The sequence below is a fragment of the Crotalus tigris genome, unplaced genomic scaffold (genome assembly GCF_016545835.1).
Source record: "Crotalus tigris isolate CLP2741 ecotype Arizona unplaced genomic scaffold, ASM1654583v1 scf7180000018163.671504, whole genome shotgun sequence".
Classification (NCBI taxonomy): domain Eukaryota; kingdom Metazoa; phylum Chordata; class Lepidosauria; order Squamata; family Viperidae; genus Crotalus; species Crotalus tigris.
In genome coordinates this window covers 607,295-627,244 of record NW_024096857.1, presented here as the reverse complement: position 1 = coordinate 627,244, position 19,950 = coordinate 607,295, and the positions used below count along the sequence as shown (strand labels likewise).

The window sequence follows — 19,950 nt, the reverse complement described above, 5'->3', positions numbered from 1 at the left end:
ACAGGCTAGATTTCTCCCCCTACCCAGATACTAACTGGAGCCAGCTCTGGAAGGAGAAGAATCACCATAAGAAAGTGCCTCCCACTCCCAATTCCCTAAACTCCAGAAAAATACCATGATTGATGGAACGAAAAAGAAGAGACCAAGATGGATGCGCTACCCATGTCCTGTGCCTGTTAGACATCATCCACAAGGATCATCAATGCTATTTTCTTCATCTTCTTCTTCCTCTTCTTCTTCTTACCACCCTCTCAACATGTTATTGAATTCAGTGATGGCCTCTTAAGGAAAAGACAAATCCTCACTTTTTCAAGATAGATAGAACAATTCCTTCTCAGAGAACTATTCACTACTGCCTAGATCCAATGACATGTCCCTCCTTTGAGGCTCTGATCAGCATAGTACTCTAATGATACAATCCATTTCTTTATAACTAATACACTCAAACTCTTCTCAGATAATGAAATATCTCCATTGACCTACATAGCTAAAATATAGCTCTATCTGTATCGAAGAGACTCTCTGTCAGATGTCTAGTCCTGGAGAAATCAATTGCACCTAGAATCAGTTCCAATATAAAATATTTTTTATCCCAATGAGCACAGAGAGATAAAGAATTGTTTTTATCTGGCCAATCTCTGATTGTAATAAATTGAAATTAAAACTGAGAATATTTTTTGCTATTTTTACAGGAGAACATATATGGATGTGCAAATCACAGTCAACCTTTTATAAAGTAAGTTAATAAGAGCCAGAGCCAGTCTGTTATACTGGTTAAGATGCCAAATTAGAAATCAAAAGACTGAAACTTCTAGACCTCTCTTTATAATGAAATCCATATAGGTAACTTTTTTGTGTGCCTCCAAATCAGTTTATATCTAGCAATTGCCTGGATAAGTCCCAACAGTTTCTCAGCAAGATTTCAGAAGTGATTTGCCCTTGTTTTACTCCTAGGGCTGGCCGTTGAAGTCTAAGGCAAACCTAGAATTCAGTCTCCCAGTTCTAGACTGAATTCTTTATGCATTACATCAAACTAGTTATCTCGGTTGAGTTGTAGTAGTCATTTTCTCTTTGATCAACTCACTTCACAGGGTTGCTATTGTGAAAGTAGAAGATTGGGAGCATTATATACATTGTCTTGGGTTGTACAAAGTAAAGGCTGGATAAAAATCTCATAATAACAATACAAAAAATACAGCAAAAGAGTTATTTCAGGTGAAGAAAAGCCCTGTGCAGAAAATGTAAAAGAATGATTAAAGACAAAAACAAAAATGATCAAAAAATACAATCAAGTGCTTTGCTAAGTGTAGGAAGAAAAACCAGAAACACTAGTACAAGCGAAATTATTAGCAACTAAATATACCCAATAGTCTCCTCAGAAGTGACAGACAGCAAGAGAGCTCCCTTTTGCTCCTCATGGTAGTCAGACAAGAATAGTATTGGCTATTCTCTATGGTCCTGACAATAATAAAATGGAGCACAAATGTTTTCTTAAAATACCAATGTTCTAGAACTTTCTGCATTAGAGACCCAACTCCAGTTAACTTCTTTTGCTGCCTCTATCAATGAAGTATTGCACAGAGGAAATAAAGAAAAATGGACAATTATTTTGAATACATACATACAAAAGAAATCACTTACTCTTTACTAATCAAGAAAAATGAAGTTGATGTATATACAACACAATTTCTGTTGCAGTACCCAGAACTAGAAAGGATTTTGACATAATTCAAGCTGGTTTCATCCACGCTGAGTATTAGATAGACACTAAGAACTGTGCTATGGAGCTTTTGTTAATCCTGGTGGCTTTTCAATATTATTTGGGTCAGTTCAAAATAATTTTTTGCTTTGCTTTTTTTGTTTTTTATTTAAGTGTTTATTTTTATAGCAACAGAACTTTCATTGGATACAAAGACGTTTAGAAAGGGAAATAGGATTATTTGTAAGCCAGCATAATCTAATGGTTAAGGAACCGGACTAGGAAAAGGAAACCAAATTCAGGTCTTGCCTTAGGCATGGAAGTCAAATGGAGGGTTTAGGGCTAGGGCCTCTCTCAATCTCAAGGGGGGGGGGGCTTTCAAAAGAACTGCTGTATAAGAAGAACTGCCCAAAAAACTGCATAAACCTATCTGACGTAGTCACTTGACTTGAAGGCAAGACGAACAAACAAGAAAAAGTAATATTACTATAAAATGAAGCCACCATTATAGGGAAAAAAGATCCATATGCTTTTAATAATAGACATTGGCATCTATTAGTGGAGACTAGGATAAGTAAAAACAACTCTCTTCTTCTCCCTTCTCTTAAAAGATCTGATTATTCTTACCTTGGAACAAGACAGCTGAAGCAAAGCTGTTTGTGCTGTGGCCGTGATCAGTTTCAGCTTAACACTGAAATGGGAAGAGTATCCCACTCTTTTGGGCTGTTTCCCAGCCAGACAAACATAAAACAACTTAATTCCCGTCAGACAATAAATCAATCCTAACACTGTCAGGAAGCTAAAATAGCTCTTCTACCATGTAACTTTCAAGAGACAGTAAAAGTTTGTGCTAGTTTTTACTAGCTAACCTGTCTGATCTGGCTAGATGAGGTTGCTTTTCTATGGGAGGTTGAAGGGAGGGGCAGAGAGAGAGTGGAAAATCCAAATTTGCAAGGTCGCTACTTAATCATCTCATAACCTACTCAGTCATGAACAACAAGGAACAACTCCCTCTACAAAAGTTAACTAGTCCTAAACTTACAACAGTTCATTTAGTGACCATTTAGTTCATTTAGGGAGTGCTTATATCTCCCTTGAACATTTTTTGGTGATGCAGGTTTAATATTAGCAGATAAGCAGATAAAAAGTACAAATTTATAATTGTTAAAGACCTAAAATGCATTTATACCTCTGAAGATCACTTGATTCCTTTTCTATCCATGGTTGACATATTGGAAGAAGGGTGCTATGTTATTCTTGATATTTTTAGCATTACTGCTAGCTTTTAAAGAAATGTTTCTACCTTAGTTGTTGGAACACAAACCAGAAAAATTGAAGGATCAGAATTTAAATTTAAGATTGTGATATGAATTAGTGCTATGATTTTTAAAGGTATGTTTTTTTCTGGTTTCTAAAGCAATTTATAAAATAGAGCAGTCTATTAAGCTAGAGATAACAACTGCAGAGAATTAGAATTCTTCTAATGTACGTCATGCCATAAAATATTAATACAAATATGAGTTAACAATGTATATTAAAAACATTATCACGTTTAAGTGTATTATTACTATCCTAATGTATATGGTCTTCTGAATATGAGAAAAATTCCTACTTAGCACTGAAAAAAGTGACTTATGACTGTTTTCCACATATATGACCATTTTAGCATCCCCATGGTCATGTGATCAAAATTCAGACGTAGCAATTGACTCATATGTATGACGAGTGCAGTGTCCTGGATCATGTGATGACCTTTTATAACCCCTCTGACAAGCAAATGGGAAAGCCAGATTCACTTAACAACCATGTTACTAACTTAATAACGGCAGTGATTCACTTAACAACTGTGGCCAGAAAGATCGTAAAACTGACTTAACGATCGTCTCCCTTAGCAACAGAATTTTTGATTTCAATTGTGGTTTTAAGTTGAGACTACCTTGAATTTCCGACAACACTAAATACAATGTAACCCCCATGAGGAAAAATTACAAATTATTTCCAAACTTTAAAAGCATTAACAGATTTGCAATAAAAATGATGAAATCAGTCTCCACATAAGATGTATCAATGGAAGAAATCCAGATGTATCAATGGAAAAAGCCTAATGTATATTTAGTATATTTCATTATGTATGCTATATGCTGATATCAGTAGCATTATCCTTTATATCTCACTGAATCTTACAACCACTCTTTTGTTTCCATTCCAGAGAAAGCTAAAAGAACTGAGGCTCTTACAAGAGCAGGGAATTCTATGTTTTCCAGGAAAGAATCACTGTGATAGTGGACTCAAACATTATTACACTGTTTTCCATTACACTCAAGAATGAAGCAAAAATGGGAAAGCAAAAAAATTAACTAAGAAGCAACCAAAAACCTGCCCCTTTCAAAAATTTCTGAATAAAAACAATTTACATTTCAAAGTTCTGCTGCCATGTTATTTGAAATATAGTGCTTTTCTTTATCATCTTGAATAATAATGTGGTAGAAAAAGAATTTGGACTAATAAAAGAGCTTCTGACTGCCCAGTGAAGTTTGTTTCAACCTGAATGAACTTAATTTAAACCCACCAAATTCCTCTCCTCCTTTGGAATCATGCCCACAATCAGATGGACTGCAATCACAGAGTGCATGAATCCATTGCAATTAGTACCGTAATTTACTTAAAATTATAACAGCTTATGCATGGTGCTGAATAATGGAGAAATACTAGATGGAGTTAGATTAAAATCTGCCAGATACTTCTACAGAAGCTGGAAAAGTAGTCCTCTCCCATCATGCTTTACAAACTTTCAGTAACTTCATGTAATACTTTTACCTGGTCAGTTGTCACTAGTACGGTAATAATTTTAATGCAGATAAGCCTTGCTTGTCCCAGTGACTAAATTCACAGTATGCCCCCAAACCTGTCATTAATTGTACAGCTTATGATATTAGGTGGCATGTCCTAATATGTTACAACACATACAGGTATTTGTGCATTTGCATGTGATATAATTTCCTTGTGAACCATCTTCATTTCCAGAATAAAATTCTAGATAGCTAAATTGAAAATAATTACTTTCGAAGAAATTTTTTTAAGATTATGAATATTAGAATATTAGCAATAATACACTCAAAGGGGATGTTTCTTAGTATACAGTATTAATTTTATTTATATTAAGATTTTATGACATGATGTACATGAGAAGGATTCTAATTCTCCTCAACTGTTATCTGTAGCAGAAAGACTCTTCTATTTTATAAACTGCTTTTGAAATCAAAGAAAGACACACCTTTAAGATCGCTGATTTGTGTTGTAACAATTAAGGTAAAACATTTCTATAAAAGCTAGCAGTAACAGCTAGCAGTAACAAATATCAGGAATAACATAACACCCTTCTTCCAATGGATAGAAAAGGAAGTGAGTGATCTTCAGAGGTATAAATACATTTTAGGTCCTTAACAATTGTACATTTGTACTTTCTATCTGCTCATCTGCTAATGCTAAAGCTACAATAATAAAAAAATATACAATGCAGATATAAGCACTCCCTAAATGACCATCCCAAAGACTTGAGCTTAAATACTTGAAGTCAGTGTACAATAGAGAACAAAATCCACCTGGCTAAGGTAAGTTAGCATTATTTAAAAAAATAAAATAGGAATTAAGCTCATAAAATTATTTTATTGCAATCTAATTAAATACCAACAGTCATGCAATTTAAATGTCCCAATAAATTCCTCTTTGGTTCAAGTGGGGATGAAATGTATCTTTAACCAATAACGAATACACTTACTTTTCACAAAAATGTGAAAAAGCTCTGCTTTCAATTATTCCACCAACAAGCACAATACATATGCATGCATTTAGTGATCTACAAAATGCTCCCAGAGAGACCAAAATCAGTTTTTTTTCATTATCAGCAGGATTCCAAAGATATTCCAAGAAATTGTAGAGAAAATCATACCTATAGACTTGTCTTCATGACCAACCGGATTCTGCTTTTTCTCATACTGAAATCTGGTAACTTAGTGAGACTGGGAACTGGGCTTGGAGGAAATGTAGATTAGGAACTTGATCTGAATTCCTCTTTCACAACATTCTAGTTCAAACTATGTAGTAGAACAATTATAGAACTATTTAAATAATAGTTCTGACTAGTATCAGAATGAAAACAAAATTATGCAATTCCAGTGAAATTAATGTTGCTCCTTCAGGAAAAAGATTTTCAACTCTACAAACTTAAGAATCTGCTTACTTCTTTTCAAAAGTCAGTTCTTCTAAAGCTGTGAATCCCTGAAAAGGACCAGCAGAATTGTATGCTCATATATGCTCATATAATGTATGCTCATATAATGTGTAAATCAGGCTCACATAACTACATCCATGTTAATGTACAGATAAAACATCAGATCGTAGAAATTCTGAAATATATTATATTGAGTCATACTGGATCCATCTAGTGCAGTGGTTCTCAACCTGTAGGTCGGGACCCCATTTGGGGTTGAACGACCATTTCATGGGGGTAGCCAAACAACGCAGTCCGCCATTTTTTCCCCTTTTCCTTAGCTGTGCTACTCCCTTTTATTCTATTGGCTTTTGAAAGCCAATAGAATAGACTCTCTTGAATAGAGTCTAATTCTATTGGCTTTCAAAAGCCAATAGGAATTGTCCAGACTGTCTCGGCCCTGCTGAGCCCGCCAAAAGTCCCATTCTGCAAACGATGCTGCACCAGTTGAGTAGTCCTCGACTTACGACCGGTTGGGGGTCGTGGCATTAAAAAGGTTGAGAACCACTGATCTAGTGAGAAGATTTCAGACAACAGGATTTCCTGGCGATGATGGGAATTCAACTTGGGACCTTTTGTCCCTACAAAACTTAAGATCCAGTTTTATGCAGTAGCTAAAGTGCTGGACTAGAAACAAGAACACCATGAGTTCTAGGCATCCATTAGGCATGAAAAAGCCAGCTGCGCTAGTAATTTTTTCCTAGATCAGGGGTAGGCAACCTTGGCTCTTTTATGACTCATGGATTTCAACTCCCAGAATTCATGAGCCAGCATTCTGGGAATTGAAGTCCATGAGGCATAAAAGAGCCAAGGTTGCCTACCCCTGTCTTAGATCAATCCATTATGTGGAGAAAATGGGAGGCAGGAACATTATATATGTACGTGCCTTTGAGTTATCAAAAAATAAAAGTGGAATAAAAATCAATTGATCAAACAAATATTCTACTATAGCTAAAATAAATTGCTTGTCCTGCCACTCCACTACTGTATATCTAGTACTTCAAGAAGGGCTTTCAAACATATTTTAATAGAGTTCTATTCTAGATTCTACTTCACTGGAAGCAAACATTTTAAAACCAAGCCAATCCATATGCATTTGGACTGAACTTTCTACAATATACAGAATGCTTCTCATTCTCATTGCACAGTTGGAAAGTTTTATTTCTCAGTGCAACCAGGAGACCACTCCCATAAATTTTATTAACTAAATGAATTCATTTCACTGAATTTCAGAAAGACTCATGAATTCCATGGAAACAGGCTTAGCAACATGATCTAATTATCCTTCATGTTAAATATTTTCAAAGAGATGAACTAATTAGTTATTTTTTTTTACATTTAAAGAGGAATTGTGACATGGTTAAAAAAACAACAACTGTTGGCCACTCTGTTTCATGGAATATATGCATCACCAATTTACTCTGGTTTCACATTTTCCTGTAGCACAAAGGATACATTGATTACTACTTTGTGATATAATTTATCCCTTAGCTGTAACTTGCATCAATATATCACAATCTTTCCTTCTTTTATATGACATATTGCAATTTAATTCAGCTCTGGAAGTAAATAAAAATATCCAAGTGCTCAAATGTTTACAAGCTCAGTTACATTTACCTGTGTGTTACAAAATGGCTGAATCAATTGTCTTGCCATTAGCTCTCCTGGAAAATGCTAAGGAAACTGCTCAGCTGGTCTGATTTTATATCCCAAGAACAAAAGAATAACCAATTTTTAAAGGACCACATTCTAGAAAAAGTAGAAAAGTAGAAATTTCACGTGAAGTGTTTTTCCTCACTTTTAATCATGAGGGATGCTCAACTGCTTTCAATGAATCATTCTGCAAGTAGGATAAGCTTTTTACTCAGCAAATACTTTCACCTTCAGAAAGGGTGCTATGAGGTAAAATGTCTATCTAGAGGCCAGAATACAACAGCTGTTGTATTACCCACACCAAACAGTGATAATACAATGACAACACATTAACAAACATCAACAAAGAGGGTTCCTTAAAGCAGAACGTGGTGCTACATAACCTCTGCTTTGAAGAAACTTGCAGAACTGTGGCCAAGTGCATTCACATTGCATGACACAATTATTATATTCAGAAACGATGTGGAATACGAGGGCAGGCATAATCTTCAGGGTTACGCACATTCTCCTCCCCCCTTTATTCATATCCCATTGCAAAAGGCTGCAATTATATTTTGTGGCAACTCATTTTACAGAATCATCTGGATCCCATTTATTCAAAATACAGTTTGCCTCAAAATTAAGATCACAAAATAGAATTGTGGTTTGTGATCTTTGTTTGCAAGAAATAACAGTACTGCAAACCACAATTTATCATGTTCAGATGTAATGGCAAAAAATTAATTGAAACAGAAACTTTTAATTTGCCTTCCTACCATGTGGAGAATAAAAGAAAGAATATTGTTCAGAAGTGAAGAATTTGTGGCCCTCAAAGATTGCTGCATAACAACTCCCAGCTTAGCCAATGCTAGAATTTAGTTCAGTGACATTATACACTCGAGCCAAAATGCATTATTCCCTTCATCTCATTGTGATGAATACCTGGGGGGGGGGGAATATCTTACGCTGGATCAAATTATTTGTCTAGCCCTAATTTTCTACTTGACTGCATCACCTGAATATTCCCCATCACCTGCTCTGTTTTAGCTGACTAGGTCACAGACTGAATCAGGATTTGAAATATACGAAGATATATTCAGTAGGTAGTCTCTGGACTCATCCCAGACATTCAACATTATGTTTCAAAGCAGATAGATGTAACACATTTGCATAGGAGAAATTCTATTGAGCTAAAAATATAATTCTTTCATGTTTTTTTATGCTTTATAAGCAGTAAAAAAAAACCTCTTCAAGGCTACACAGTCTTTACAATGGAAATTTATTTTAAATTGGACCACAAACATTTTACACTTTCCTACAACTTGATACTATTGGCAAAACAAACCACCAGATAAATCCAGAGCAGTTCTGAATGTACTTTCTCCATTCACCTATTTTGTACCTGATCCAGGGATTTTATAGCATGGACCTGAATCATTTTTATGCAAGGGAAAATCTTTGTGTGATGATGCTCCATTTGCATAATTGGTACATTTTATCGTTTTATTATTCAAAAGATACTTACTTTGTAATACGATCAATGTTAGCAATTTGCTTCTGGTTTCTGATGATTTCTATAGCTGACCAAAGGTGTTGGATAGCTTTTGTATCTGCTTGTCGCCGTTTTGTTAAACGTGCCATGTCCCCTTCACTTGCTGAACTGCAAGAGAAACAGCAATTGGAAATAAGATTGTCTTACTTAGTAACATTAAAAGTCACTGTTTTAATTTTTTTCGTAAAGATGCATCAGACAATGTATATTTAGTTTTATAACCCAATATGGAGTCAGTCAACTTCTGATTAATGAAGTTATTTATCATGCAGAAATTTGAAAAAGTATTAAGGGATCCCCCTTAGAAAAAAATTAAATCACAATAAAGCTGGTGCCATTTAGCAAAATAGATGGGTCTTATGGAGACTAGCTCGTATAAATATGTAAAATAATTTTGTATGCAAAAATCAATCTAACTTTAAACTGCAATTTCTTTACAACTCAACTGGCTGCTAAAGAACAAAACAAAATTGCTTCTTGGACAACATGTAGCCAGTGTCAGTTTTTAGTCTTCTTTTCCATATAAATATTCTGTTATCTTCCTTCCTCTCTCAATATATGAAACTCAACACAGAAATTTTGGAATTTCTGGAATACAGAAAGGGAACATAGACAACAAAAACTTCCATGTCTATTACATTATCTAGCCTAAAAAATAGGGTTCTGTAATACTGACAACCAGAAGATGTTTCTAGAAAACACTTTTAAAAGTTTGGAGGACCAAAATTTTCCTTGGAAGACCTAAACCACAAATACAATAGCTCCATCTACTTTACAGCCACTAATATGGTATCTACAATAGCTCTCCAAATCATAGTCCAATCTATCTAGGAGAAGGTCAGATTCCACCATGCAATTATCTATCTTTATTTAGACCAGGGGTCTTCAAATTTGGCCCTTTTATGACTTGTGGACTTCAAATCCCAGAATTCCTCAGCTAGCATAGGAATTGAAGTCCACAAGTCATAAAAGGGCCAAGTTTGAAGACCTTTGATTTAGACCATCCTGTGAGCCCCCTGAAGCAAGATGGCCTCCCTGAATTATTTAAGATGATTCTCACTAGCATTTCAAGCACTTGAAGGTTCTGAAGTCATATCAAACTTTCCTGTTTTCTTGTGGAAGAAAAGATATGCAATACACCAACTTCTTTATCACTTGTTACTACTTCTGTTAAAAAAAAACAGTTCAATATCTTATCCAATATCTCTCATAAGACAGTTCTCCATTCATGAAGACAAGCTGTGGCCAATTGTTTTTTCTTTTCTAATTATGTTCAAATACTAACATGGATATCTCTCTCCCAGCAATTTATAACAGACCTGAGAGTTGCTGCAAAGCATGCAGGAGTTTCTCCCTTGTTTTCAGAAATGCATATCGTTCTTTCAATGCATTAAAAGTCTGCATTTCAATCATGGTTTCCTTAAGCATTGAACAATGGAAAATGGGTTTGCAATGAGGGCAGAGGAGATAAGCACAACTAAATACGGACTGTTTTCAGATTCATTAATTTGTAAGACTTCTTAGCAACCATCTGAACTTCTCTCTAACCTCTAAATATCCTCAACCTCAATGAGGAGAAAAGGGTAAAATTCCCTAAGTCCAATCTCATTCATGAAAAGACACATCATACTTCCTCATAAACTCTGAATGCAGGAAGTATGGTATTTAGACTCTCTTCAGTTGAATATTATTAACATAACCTATTGTGTCACTAATACTCTGAAATACTTGGTTGGAAAGCTCTTTCTACATTAAGACCGTATCCAGAATAATAAGGATCATAAAAACAGAAATTCTATTTTAAATGTGTTTTACAATATCTAAGCATCCATTAAAAAAGCAAAAAAGGGGCAAGATAAAGCTCTTATCATTTATAATAAGGTTTTTACAGATTTCCTTCCCCAGCAATCTTTTGCCCATCTAAACAGTTATGACCAATAAGTTGCAACAAAAAAGCACTTTTTGTTGCTACATAATTATTCCAAAACAGCAGACAGAATATACAGATAAGCCTTTTATTGCCTACAATCATTGCAGGCTAGAAAAGTCAGTTTTTAAAGAAGTTACTGATGCATTCTGAATCAAGCATGGAGTGGCAGAACCTGGGGGGGTAGAGTCAAAAGAGGAATCTCTACGCAGCCTCAAACAGTCTTAAATTCAAACTCTCTTGAACCTGAGAGCTAGTGCAGTCACGCAACAGAAATGTTACGTGAGCTTACAATCCATGTGAAGTATATTAGCAACAGGACTTAAACTTATACCGCTTCATGGCGGTACAGTCTTCTCTAAGCCGTTTACAGTATCAGCATATTGTTCCCAACAATCTGAGTCCTCAATTTACTGACCTCAGAAGGATGGAAGGCTGAATCAACCTTGAGCCAGTCAGAATCGAACTTCTGGCAGTGAGCAGTGAGTTAGCCTGCAGTACTGTATTCTAATTATTGTGCCATCACAGCTCCTATTGCAATATTGCAGTAATCCAAATGGAAAGTGACCAAGGTTTGACTGACCATGAACAAGGCTTTTTGGCCCAGGAAGAGGTTCAACTGCTGCACAAGACAAATCTTGCAAAAGCCCTCCTAGCCACGACTGCTCATTAAGCAGAAGCTGTGACTCTAAGAGAATCCCAAAATTGCACACCAACTCATCCTATGGAAGTGCCACCCTATCCAGAGTCAGAGATGAAATACCTCCTATACCTGGAAAGCCAAAACCAGAGGCACTCCATTTTACTAAGATTGACCCATCCAGATCCTTACAGCTTTTAGACCAGCAGTCCCCAACCTTTTGGGAATCAGGACCAGTTCCGTGGAGAGAGGTTTTTCCGCAGACCAGAGGGGGTGTGGTTTTGTGTGTTGCCCGCATCCCGCTTTGCTTGTTTGGGCTTTGCTTGTTTGCACGGCCCAGTTTCTGGCATGCTATGGACTGGTGCCGGTCCATGGACCAGGGGTTAAGAACCCCTGCTTTAGACACTCGGCCAGCACCACCACAGAATCACCTGACTAGCTAGGGGGAGGCATTAGGAATTGGTTCAAAAGTAATGTTAACAATACTTAGTCAATGTTCTCACTATTAGGAATTTGATGGTTGAACATGTGGAACCAGGAGATAATTTCAATTCTGTAATTCTTGACGAATATACTTGTATACTGAACTATTGTGCCAAAGGGCAACTGACATATGGTAATGGATATTTTTCAACACTCTCCTAATGGGATCAATGAAAACTGGAATGATCCCCCAAAATACACACGTGACAGGTGGGATGACCCATCTTTATTCCATTAGTAAAGAAGATAAAGCAAACATGATGTGTGCAGCTAGATTAAAGTTTGTGTTAGAATACTATCTTCCTTCCAAAACCTCTAAAACACTGTCAGTTTAAGTCAATATATCTGATGGAGAATAAAACATCTGCAAGAAAACAACCAAGCTCAGAGAGCACCAAGGATTCCACAGTTCAACCCTGAGCTACAAATTTTCTCCTCCATTGGAACAGAAGTTTATTGGAAAGTTAATGCTGTTTTGCATTCATTCCCTGTATAAATTTGTATCACTGAAATGCCACTGGTCTGGTCTTTATGGAACTAATTTTAAGAAAACTGATCTCTATTAAGTCCTCATGCTCCTGAATCTTTTCCAGGCTTACATACACACCATTATGTCATACTACTTCAGGAAAGAATTCCATTTAAATTAAAAATTGACAGGGATTTTTATGCATACTCTATGCTTGATACAACTTTTTGGTCTAGCAACAATTGGCTTCTTCTTTACTTATTTTCATAATTTCTGTTGCACCCAAACCCACACACTCTTGGCAGCTTGCATAAGGATATTAATCTTCTTAAACATCTTAAAAACATTCAGTTAAAAACAATCAACACATAACCGACTGCTCTAGCCTATATAAAAACTGAATACGCGCATGTCTATATCTTGAGTGGTAATATCAAATGGGTAAAGGGCAATTAGAGACTGTTGGTCCCTGAATCTGTGCCCCTGAAGGGAAGCAATAGTTCCCAAGCCCATCACAAAGGCTGAGCAGACTTCATTTGCAGTGTTCCCAGGTAACATGGATGCAAGTGTCAATATTAGTCTGATAGTGTAATGTATTGGCAACAACTGTAGCACCTCAACAGAGGTTTAGCATTGCTGAAATTTCAGCACTTATCAGTTGCACTTTCTGGGTAGTCTTCAGAAGCAAGAAAATCCCCAACCATCTCATGAAAAACAAAGTGATCCATCAGACATCTGAGATAGATCATCTTAATCTGCCCATCTTTTTTATGCAAGTCCATAGAAGTTAATATCAGGATAGCATAAATCAGGGGTCCCCAACCTATGGTCCGCAGCCCGGTCTTGGCCAGCAGGACCTGAAAACAGTTACGCATGGGGGTGCATTCCTCCCCACTTGCACTAGTGGCCCCATTTGTGGATGTGTGCAGGGCGCGAACAGGGATGCTATGGGTGCCTGCAATGTTTGCACATGTGCCACTAGCTGCCATGGGGGGGGCGTGGCTGTTCGTGCATGCACACAGCACCAGTGCATGCACGAATGGGGCTGCTAGTGCTGCACCAGTGTGCGTGGCCTTGTGTGCGTGCGCACATGCATGTGCAACAATTTTGAAGCTGCTCTCCTTCCCTCCGGTCCTCAAGCCCAGAAAGGTTGGAAACCTTTGACATAAATAAACAAAGCGGCCTTATATTGAAGCAGGAACACTGCTATAATCTAAGAGAAATCAGATCTCTAATCAATCTGTGTGGTTTTTTTCTACTGAAATACATTTTTAAATTTGTGTATACAAATAATATATACTATACAACAGAGGCCTTTTCTTAATCCCAAAATGTAATTACATAACCTTTCTGTCATTAGAGGTGACTGCTATATAAATGGCATTTCATGTTGCTCCAAGCAGGGTATTATTCCCCATATCAATTGGCTATTTTCTTTGGTCAGTATTTTCCGTATTATTAGAAATAGAGAGAGACTAACTAATGGGACAACTATCACAATAAGCATCACTGAAAGCACAAAGATAATCAAATATATAGCAACACAAGGCACTAGTACTGTAGCATACTCTATGGCTTCAACATCTTAAAGTCAGCTGCTCCTTTCTGTTTAAAATAGTTTGAAATAATATATCCTATAGGTCAGAGGTCCCCCACCTTTTGGGCATCAGGGACTAGTTCCATGGAGAAAGGTTTTTCCATGGACCGGAGAGTGTGTGGTTTTGAGTGCTGCCTGCATCCCACGGATAGAGCTTTGCTTGTTTGTGTGGACCAGTTGCTGACATGCTGTGGCTCAATACCAGTCCACGGACAGGGGGTTGGAGACCCCTGCAATAGGTTAATCTGTACAATGCAAATAATAGGAAGATCCCAGGCGCAAGAGCAGGGGATTAATAGAAATGGACTGATTTTATAAAGTGCATAATAAGTGATATGTCAATTGCAATGCATCTCTGTCTATGCTAATTGTTATGGGGTCAGAAAGCAATTACAATTAATTAATGTCAGAATAACAGTTTGCTTATCAAATATCAACAGCTTCTCAGAAGGTCTGCCAACTGAACAAATCCATTTATATTCCATATAAAATTAAAGCATTTTGTTTTGAGCCAAAAAAACCCAGAAAAATTAATGTATTTTCACTTGCCCCCAAACATGATTCAACTGTAAATTATAATTGTTCTAAAAAGAGAAGCAATTGTATTTAGAAGCCAATGATCACAATTATTTTATACCTTAGTTCTGATCTCCAATTGGCTCCAGTTTACTTCTGTTTCCTTTCCAAGATTAAAAACATAACTAAAAGCTTTTAATTAATTTTAAAAATCAAAACTTTAAAATAAAATTATTTAAAATAAAAGCATTGTAAAAATCAAAATGCCAGTCCAAATACATATTGCTAATGAGCAAGAAATCAGAGTTACCATCCATTTTTCCTGTTCAGATGAAACAAAGGCTAAATTTTTTCTTAATGCTCCATTTATAGGGGATATGATTTACTTATTTTTAAAATCTGCATACCGCTGAATCTTTACAACTCATCAAAAGACAAAATATAATAAGAACTATTATAATACTTAATTTAAAAGAAGACATCCAAGCAGTGTCAATCTTAAATATTCCCTGAAAACAGGAAAATAGGGTCTTCAAAATCTTCTGCAAGGTCAACATGAGGCGTCAACCTAGTTATTAGAGAAAGGATATTTCATAATATAGACTCAATGGAAAAAATGAGCCTTGTAGCTCACTTTTTCCACTTCATCTCAAAGATAGAAATAAATAAAATTGGACATGCCTATTCTGTTCACCTTTTCTTTTCTGAAGTTCAAAAACGGAATGAAGAAATTATGGTAAATCATTACCATACTGCAAACCTGATGTAGCTTCCCCATCCTCTTTGTTTTTCAGGGCAAAAGGCAGGAGTAGTAGTAGAAAGAAAATGGATCTAAAATACTGTATAATAGTTCTGCTGAGTGCATTGACCAGTAAACTTTCTGGACTGGCATTTTGAAATGATGGCAATGTTGCATTTTGTTAAGTCATGTTGAGTTTTTTTCAGGAGACAAGATGGACTAAAATATAACATATTTTACAAACACATTTAGGCAACATTGATGATGATGATGATAGAATGCGTTTTGACACAATACAAAGGCTACCTGTGCTTCTGGCATAAACTTTCTGGAAGGAAATGAGAAGACACAACAGTTGCAAACAATCACATCAGTGACTTAGTTTACTGGGGGGGGGGGAAGCAATAACAGGATTTTCCTCCCCTAAGTTATCAAACAACTTGGCAGTCTCAAATTTAATTAAAAACTTTTCAATTAATCTGAAGCAATTTGGGAAGAACTACAAAGATCACTTTGGAAAAACTATGCAGTGATTGTTATATAAAAAAAGTGAAAATACAGGCTTTAAGCCCAAGAAACAAGGAAAACATTAAAAGAAATTCAGACAGGCTTTGGCCTAACTCACTGGGATACAAGAGGAAAAAAGGGAAAATGCAGCTGACCTTTCAAGATTCTGTTTACCTTAGTTTATATCACTAGAGTTCCAGTCAAACTTGTAGAATTAGTTTCCTGGTTTGGTTTACATCAAAAACTGACACAACAGGACTAAGACCAAAGGGATCATCTCATTGTGCCTAAAGAAATGTGGTATAACTGGTTTATGGTACAAGCTTAAATTGCACAACTCTAGCACTGCGATTTGTGAAAACTTTGGTGCACTTTCATAATCTGTCTGTAACAATATTAGGGAACAGAGTACTTTTACTAGATATAAGAAAATACAAAAACTTTTTTTTTTTTTGGATGGCAGGGTAAGTTCCTTAAAGGTATGTTCCCTCAGTAATGTGATTTTCTATGAGCACTGTCATTGCAAAGATCAAGAGAAGGACTAGCAATAAAAAAAAAAAAATGCAGTCAGTTGGAGCTTTGTGTAGTTCAGCAATGGAGAAAAAGGCCTGCTTCACTTCTTCTCAATGGGATATGAAACTGTAGCCTAAAATATCTGGAGATCAACCAATTAGGCAAGATTCACCTAAATTGTGACTCTGTATGTAGAATGAAGGGGTTCCATTAGAACTCAATGATCTTGATCCAGACAATAAAAGGAAGAAGAAGAAGAAGAAGAAGAAGAAGAAGAAGAAGAAGAAGAAGAAGAAGAAGAAGAAGAAGAAGAAGAAGAGGAGGAGGAGGAGGCGGAGGGGAGGGGGGAAGGGGAAGGGGAAGGGGAGGGGGAAGGGGGAGGGGAGGGGGAGGGGAGGAGAGGAGGAGGAAGAGGAGAAGAAGAAGAAGAAGAAGGAGGAGGAGGAGGTGGAGGAGGAAGAAGAGGAAGAGGAAGGAAGAGGAGAAGGAGGAGGAGGAGGAGAAGAAGAAGAAGGAGGAGGAGGAGGAGGAGGAGAGGAAGAAGAAGAAGCAGCAACAAGGAACAAGCAACAAGCAACAGCAGCTAGTTTGGAGGAAATGATTCAAGTTCACTGAAATCCAATGAGCCATGCTAAATTAATGAAAAGGGTCTACAATTTGTAAAACTGCTAGGTTCAGGCTTTTTCTATAAAAGAATAATCCTCCCTCTTTGCAAATGAACATTGTTGTCATCACTTTTTTTTTTTACCCTGGTAACACCATTTGAAACGTTGACCCATATCTACTATGTAACCTCTTACTTAGAGGTACTTCAGATTCCAGAATCTCAAAGCTCATCCATGATTTGGGAGCAAAAGTGTCCAGGGGATGAAGAGGGTACTATACTTGGCAGAGCAGAGTTATCTTGTCTTCTCTCAAGCAGAACAATCTAGTAAAACCCACATTGATACAAAAGTGGTGTTGGGTTTATGCACATGACCATAATTTTTGCAATGACAACATACCAAGTATGGTTTCTTCTTCCCCTGGACACTTTTGCTCCCAAATCATGGATGAGTTTTGAGATTCTGGAATCTGAAGTACGTATAAGTAAGAGGTTACATGGTAGGTATGGGTCAGAGTTTCAAGTGGTGTGTCCAGTGGGATGAAGAGGATATCATACTGCAAAAATTGTGGTCATGTGCATAAACTCAACGTAACACCACTTTGGTATCAATGTGGGTTTTTACTAAACTGTTCTGCTTGGCTTGAGAGATGACAAGATAACTCTATGAGAAATAAGTAAATATTCCAGCTAATTATGCCCAAGTACTGTGTCTTAGGCAAAAATTATTCACCTCAAAAGATGATGGACCTAGTATGTGTAAAAATATACATTAAAGCAATTTAATCATCCAATGTGTAGCTATTGTACCATATGGCAATCTCAAAATCAGATATTTCTCAGCTATTAAATTTCCTAATAAAAGATCTGAAACAATCCTCACTTTTTCAATACATTCAAAATCTCTTAGAGCAGTCTTTTAATTTTGCCATAAATCTTTCCCCTGGCCACAAACATTTCTTTGCTACTTTCTCCTTTACTGAAATTTAAAGCAACGTCTTACATTAAGTAATTCAGGAATAGACAATCACAGCAATATAGAGGAGAAATAAAAAAATGTTAATGTAACAGAGGTCCCTATTACATGAAACTTATTTTATTCAAATGTTTGCGGTATCATTGATTATGGATGCACTATTTCTTAAATGCTGGCAAACCCATGATTTGCAACAAAAATGCATCTTGCTAGGGCATCTCTCGTGGTTTTAATTTAAATAATATCTTTCTTCAAATGCATATAATGCAAGTCTCCAAGCATAACTTGTTTTTATTTGCTCTGATTATTGGGAAAACAAAATAATTTCAACAGTTCTTTCCAACACAATGTTCCACAATTATTTAAAATCAGCTAAACTCACCCAACAGTTTTAGTCATAAAATCCATACAATATTTGTAGATCATCTCACTAAGGAAAATAGAAATAAAATGGTAGGATTTCTAGATAATATATTTCTATTTCCATTAATAAAGATCCATTTTTAACAAAAATGTCATTCCGCTTACAAAAAAATGTAATCCTTTCTCACAGAAAGCTACTGAACTGTATCCAGAAGAAAGCTGCAAATAAAACTTCCTGTAAGTCTATTCAAATAATGGTTTAAATCATATTTCAGTTTTGTTTCCTGTGAGCCTATTTGGGTAACAGCCAATTCTGAAGGCAGTTTTCATGAACAAAAGAACAACTTTCCCAAGAGCTTCTCTAAGTCCAGACCTAGGTTTATATAGGTACTAGTGTATTTTAACTATAAAATAATATTGGCTGAAAAGCAGAATGTAAAACAGGGCTACTGGCCTTCAAAACTTTGGACTGCATCAATTAAGAGTCTTCTTTATTTAATGCCATTTAACTGTTTCATGCATTTTTACAATCCAATCAGGTAATCTTAGAATAGAGAAGTCAATAAAAAAAATAAAATAGGAAGAGGTTTTGGATACTCTAGTTCAGGGGTAGGCAACCTTGGCTCTTTTATGACTCGTGGACGTCAACTCCCAGAATTCCTGAGCCAGCATGGCTCAGCTTAGAAACCTCTCCCTTTCCCCTCAGCATGGCTGGCTCAGGAATTCTGGGAGTTGAAGTCCACGAGTCATAAAAGAGCCAAGGTTGCCTACCCCTGCTCTAGTCAACTGGCTTCGAACAGTTAGCAGAGGAACAGATCACTTATTGGACAAAACATGTGTGGCTGTCACCTATTTCCATATATATTAGTTATATCATCAAGTCTGTCTTGTCAAATGTTGCTTTTTTCGCTATTATACTTCTTGAGATTAAAAAAAACCCACCAACTAAAGCAGGCATGTCAAACTCGTAACATCACGTGACATATCAGGACTTTTTTCCCATTGCCAGCAATGGGGTGGGTGCGGTTTCGGTGTGATGCATCCGGCCTATGGGCCGGCAGTTTGACATGCCTAAACTAAAGGATATGTATCAGCAAAATCTGACACACTTGAGATATATTAAAGTATAAGGTGGTTTTACTGATTGAAAATAAGCTATAGCTCACTCTCAAAACATAAAGTATTTGTCTAAACTCTAAACTCATCAAGTAAAGCAAGCAATCATGAATTAAAATCCTTAAATTGACTAAGATTGATTAACTGAACAAAGTTTCTTTCAGGTTTAATGAAAAGGCTAAGAAAGCACAGCAATGGTTACTGCCTAATCAAGCAAATAGCTTGATTATTTTCTTTTATTGCTTTAACTGTGGTCCCATAGACAATTTGTGGCTCAAACAGTTATAATTCACTGAATTAGCTGATTTGAGCAAATCAGGAGAAAGAAGTTGTCAATGTAAAATGCT

General features: G+C 36.4%; 1 protein-coding gene across 13 annotated transcripts in view; it reads right to left on the bottom strand.

Annotated features, from left to right (window-relative positions):
- LOC120310310 (zinc finger MYND domain-containing protein 11) overlaps nucleotides 1-19,950 on the bottom strand; it is a 117,955-nt gene that overhangs the window by 44,254 nt on the left and 53,751 nt on the right. For 11 of the 13 annotated variants that reach the window (XM_039348601.1, XM_039348600.1, XM_039348603.1 and 8 more), the window contains one exon: nucleotides 9,127-9,261. In XM_039348601.1, coding sequence (XP_039204535.1) covers nucleotides 9,127-9,242 — 116 coding nt within the window. In that variant the 5' untranslated portion in view covers nucleotides 9,243-9,261. Of the gene's footprint in view, nucleotides 1-5,648; nucleotides 5,718-9,126; nucleotides 9,262-18,506; nucleotides 18,634-19,950 lie in introns of those variants that run through there. The other 2 variants (XM_039348598.1, XM_039348609.1) reach the window with 2 other exon arrangements.